Source organism: Ochlerotatus camptorhynchus, unplaced genomic scaffold (genome assembly GCF_037179485.1).
Source record: "Ochlerotatus camptorhynchus isolate MF236.1 unplaced genomic scaffold, CSIRO-AGI_Acam_v1.1 ptg000197l, whole genome shotgun sequence".
Taxonomy (NCBI): Eukaryota; Metazoa; Arthropoda; class Insecta; order Diptera; family Culicidae; genus Ochlerotatus; species Ochlerotatus camptorhynchus.
In genome coordinates, this window is record NW_027040687.1 from 239,710 (window position 1) to 244,908 (window position 5,199).

The 5,199-nt window shown below is 45.1% G+C and overlaps 1 protein-coding gene across 1 annotated transcript; it reads right to left on the reverse strand.

Annotated features, from left to right (window-relative positions):
• Positions 1–991: 991 nt before the first annotated feature.
• LOC135702764 (achaete-scute complex protein T3-like) lies at positions 992–2,049 on the reverse strand. Its single transcript, XM_065223803.1, has one exon. It carries the CDS (start codon positions 1,882–1,884, stop codon positions 1,018–1,020), a length of 867 nt encoding a protein of 288 aa, XP_065079875.1. The 5' UTR covers positions 1,885–2,049; the 3' UTR covers positions 992–1,017.
• Positions 2,050–5,199: the final 3,150 nt, after the last annotated feature.

Genomic DNA, 5,199 nt, shown 5'->3' on the forward strand with positions numbered 1-5,199 from the left:
CGTTCGCATTTCTCAAACTTGGATCATTTTTCCCTCGACACAGGAATGAACCTATTCAACGCCGCAGGGATTGGAAACGCAGCCAGAACCCGGTGTGAGGAAGAACCACTTGAAAAAGCACCTCAGGATTTCCCAGGAAGAAGCAGCATCCAGTTGCAACCTTTTCGTGTTTCCCCTCGCCCACGAAATCTGCACAGGTTCAATAAAAATTCAACTCACACCTGGACTTTCGGATCGGGTTCTCCCTCACTGGGACAAATAAAATCGAAGTCAAGGTTGGAATTTTTGTTTTCAAATTTATCTTAGAATTTATTCTGTAAAATTCTCCCTAAACGTAACCTTGCTTAAATTGGTACTCCACGCGGGGGGTGCAAAAACTTAACATCTAACCGATTAAAAACTAGCAGTCACTGGTTTGCTGTTGTCGCCTTAGGTCTCCTAGGTAAATGAGATTTGAGAATGCTAAAAATAAACAACTTTTCAACAAAAAGTTCTTCGACTCGCCCGTGCAATCAATCATTTCTAATGCCGTCGGGGTGGTTCCTTCTTAATCGCTCTTATTGCTAAGCCCTATCGGGGTAGGGAGGAGAAAACGTTTGACTAGATTTCCGGTTATTTCGTTAGTAAGTTCGTTACTGTTACTGGCAGTTGTGTAGTTTTTTTTTTGTTCGGTAGGTTTAACAATTAGTACAGTCTGTTTGTTCTCATTTTTGATGCTGCTGTCCGGCTGGTTCCCTTCGGGGGTTGACAAGTGTGCGGGTGAGAATCCCTAACAGAGTGAGCAACGTTTCAGGTTGACTCAAGATTCGGGATTCAGGATCGCACGTAGAATCAGCTCAGCCGGTGCTCTCGAAGTACGTTTCCCAACGAAGACGTGTTCTATTTGGTTTGTCTGTAATTATAACAAATTGAAAAGAAGAAAAAAGTTAGGTTGTGATCTTAATCGAGAGCGTTTATAAGGCTAATGAACTGTGCAGGAAATTATACTAACCTCAACATAATTTCTTAAGTAGGAGATCACTGCTGCTGCTGCCACCAGGTAATTGCATCGAGCAGTTCTTCATCCTCGGGGTTCTGTGGACTCAGCCCGTCTTCGAACCCTTGCCGGTAGATTTCAGCTTTATACACTTGATGGTACGGTACTGCCTGGATGTAGTTGTTGTTGCCACTGGGACTGAGGCTGGTCATGCCCGGAATCAGCGTTTGATGTTGATGCTGCGGCTGCTCCGAAGTGTACGACGGAGCAGGCGAGGTCGAAGGATCGACGTAGATATCATAAGGTTCGTGCTTGAACGTAGTTCCTCCGATCTGCGTGTACGAATTCTCCGAAACTTGCGAAGGAGCCGGCGACGAAGCCGGTGAAGACTCGGACATGGTTCCATAGTACGAACTCGCCGAAGACATCTGACTTAAACTTTTCTGACTGTTTTCACCGCTGTCGTCCAACATTTTCTGCATGCTACGGATGTACTCCACCGCCATGCGAAGGGTGTCAACTTTGCTGAGCTTCTTGCTGGCCCCACGACCTCCATTGCCCAACGCCGTTACCACCGTAGGCGGAATATGTTGACGCAGGTTCGCGAATCCATTGTTGACCTGCTTCACCCGGTTCCGCTCCCGAGCATTCCTGCGCTGAACGGAAGCCGCCTGCTGAGGAGTCGGAGCATACGGCAGGGCACAGTAGGTGTACTTCTTCACCGAACTAGCTCCTGTTTTGCACTTTAATCCAACTCCCTGCGGAAGGCTCGTCACCATCATAGGAGCAGGAGCAATTGGTCGCTTCCCGTGGTGGCTGATCGACTTGTGCTGCACCAAAATGCAGTTGTTTGGCAGAATGTTATGAATGTTTTGTCCCAATGCCATGCTTCTCACTACTGCTGCCATCTGATAACTCACAAAAAACAAAACACTTTTTTTTCCACTGAATTCAGTCCTCTGAGCACTTTATCCCTCTTTTGCAACCAACCAAACACTTGCACCCGCGCAACTTGCTTCTTCTGTTGATTTCCTTGATGTTTCCGTGACGAAAGTTGCTCCCGAAATGGTACCTTCTCGTCCTAAGCCCTTGCATTTTGTACGTACGCACTGCCGAAGGTACCTGCTTCGTCGGGACTTCCACCAACACACAACCAGCTTGTAGTCGCGCTCGCTCACTCCCTCTCTCTCTCTCTCTCTCTCTTGCACCCACGTGCACACAGGTTCGATGAGTCCTTTGCGGCGTAGCACATGTGCAGCAGGATCACCCGACGTCGTCGTCGTCGTCGTCGTCGTCGTCGTCCACCCTCACTTCATCCCATTGAACATCAAGACGTTCGCTCTTCCTATGCTCTCTCACCATTTATGCTTATGCTCAATCTCTCTCCCGATTCCAAAACACCGGCTTCGGCTAAGCGTGTTCCACCGAACTTCCCAAACACCGAGACCCGAATGGGACGCGTGCCGCAGTAGTCGCTCGCATGGCTCAGCTGCCCTCCGACTTTGCGCTCTCTCGTTCCCATTCCATGCACACCTAGCCTCACCTTACCAGCTTGTTGGTACCAGAAGTTGTGTGTCGTCGCGGCGCAGCGCAGTTGTCCTGTCTGATCGGGTGAGTGAGATGGCATGATCCAGACGGCGGAGGGGCGGAGAGTGGGTGGTGGTTGTGGTGGGTGCAGATGCTCGGTCTGAGTCGCGCGCGCCGCACGGTGGAGTCGTGCGACGAAAAAGCTGACTGATGCTACTTTGAATTGCTGGATGTCTTCTTGTTGTTGTTGTTGCTGCTGGCGTGCTGCCACCGGCCGTCGATCGAGAGGAAAGGAGGCAGATGAGACGATCGAAATTTGATAGCATGTTGCTTCTTATTCGACGCGATTCCTTGGGATGATGCTTATGTTGCTCTCGTTGATGGTGTGCTGATGACGATGACTGTTGGGATGATCAATGACGATGACGGTGATGGCGATGATGATGATGATGATGATGATGGTGAAGAAAGAGTGCGTAGAGAGGAAGAAGAGAAAAGCAATCCTGGCCGTTGTTTTGGGTTTATACTGAGGAGAAGATCATTCTGTCGGAGAGAGATCAGTTGCACGTGCATCTTCGGTGAGGATGCTGTGTTGTGGGCTCTGGAGCGTAGCAAGTTGCATTCAACTTGATGCGTGATTTTCTCCATCGAATTTGATTCCAGGTTCAACGAAATTGATCTTATGCTATGTGGCATCATGGGTTAGTTTTAATCATTAGTAGCACTCTAAATATCGGGGTTTCGACCCAATTTCAGTCATTGAATTGATGGATAGAGTAAGGTGGGTCAAAGGTACTTTTTGAGCTTTGCACGAGACTGAAACTCAATTTATTGACACTTTTTTGAGAGGTCTTTTCGAGCCAGACTTTTCCACAAAGAATCACAAATAATAGTGATGTTTTCGAAGAGTTACAGGTAACAGTCTGTTTCGCGATGATAAATTATAACATTTGTACTAGATTTGAGGCATAGAACAAGAAAAACTTTATTATAAAAAGATGATTTTATTTCGTTTTTCGATAATTTTGGCATTTTGAAGTAGTGCTGCCACAATACATTCAGAGCTGGTTACTCACTGATTTTTGATACGTTCACAATTTAGTACCTTTGCATTAAAACTATGATGCGGTAAACTTCTCTGCTATCAGCTTTCCATACAACTTAAAAATACTAAAAAGAATTAAAGGGTTGTGTCCTAGACACGACCCCACTATGACGTAGAAACACCCAAAATTGATGTTTGTCATGCATTTTTGACTTTTGGTTATGCTTATTATTATGAATGGGGCGAGGCAGAACGTATCTTTTGTGCAGAATATGGAAAAAAGGATGGAATTTTGATTGTAATCTAATTGCATATATAGAGGTTCACGAACATAATAATTCACGAACATAATATCATCGGATGTACATATGTCTCCTCTTAAGCAATTGTTTTGAAAATTTTGGTTTTCGTTTTTACTTATAATTTGCTTAGTTTGCTTAAAATTTATTCCCCGGAAAAAAAGTGATCATCAAATCCATGTCTTTTTTGAGTTGACGTTTTGACGGGGGGAGGGGGAGAGGGATATTTTGCATATCCAAATCGCATTCCTCATTATGTGACAGGTAATCACGCCGTGATCCACCTTTAGCCGCTGTCTTGGTGCTGCTTGCTGCAGGACCTAGTGCCACACCGTCCGAAGCGGTAATGAGCAGAGGCAGGAAAGCAGCGCTGTTTTACATCTTTTCAGGTTCAAGCAGAATGATGTGCAACCAAGTGGTATTCGTTTATCCTTCGTGCATTTTTCAGAAGTGTTTTGATTAAAAATTGGAAATGTATTTATTTCAGCAAATTCGTGAAGTATCATCCTATCGAATGGCGTGTTTGGATTTCAATTTCATCTATAAATGACAAAATTATAAGCGTTCAAAACCTAACACTATTTCACCACACATATTTTTTGATTTGTACCCCAGTATAGTCGACAAAGACGTAGTTCTACGTCATCTTCAGCGGCGGTCTAAATCCTAGTTTTGGTCTATTTTTTGAACAAACATGACAATACTGCTGCACTGGTGTGGTAAACAGTGCTGTTAATTTTCTTATCAGTCGATTGAAGATGAACCAATACAACCATTCAATCAATTCTGTGAAAACGAATTCTCACATGACCATAATTTGAAGATCCCATTTCTCATTCAAAGCTCATCGTCTCTGTCAATTGAGTCACTCACTATCATTTGATATACGACAGTGAATTACGGAAGAACCCAGCAAAATAGTCCCAAACAGACAGGTCGACCCGATGTCGGATCAATGTCAAATTTAAGGTTCTTAAGCTCGTTAGTTGACAAAAGGCCCGTTGAAACTCTGTTTTTCGGTTCTTTCTGCAGTAACCGCATTAGCCGCAGCCAGTTCGGCGAAAAACCATTCGTTCAACTCCGCATACCCCGTAACTGCACAAGCCATCGTTGTTCGTCGTCTTTCCTGCTCTACTTCCTCCATAGAAAGTTCACTCGGTGGATGAGGCCATTCCTCCGGATTCCCTTTCAACCAACCTGGTCCCTTCCACCAGAAGATATTTTCGACGATGTTCTTCGGTGAAATTCCTCTGGAGATCGAATCTGCCGAATTCTCCTTCCCAGGAACGTGTTGCCATTGTGATGGTTCGGTGATAGTCAGGATTTTTGCTACTCTATTACCGACGTAAGTA

Excerpts from the sequence above, each read along its gene's own strand:
- LOC135702764 (XM_065223803.1), bottom strand. The coding sequence starts at position 1,884 with ATGGCAGCAGTAGTGAGAAGCATGGCATTGGGACAAAACATTCATAAC.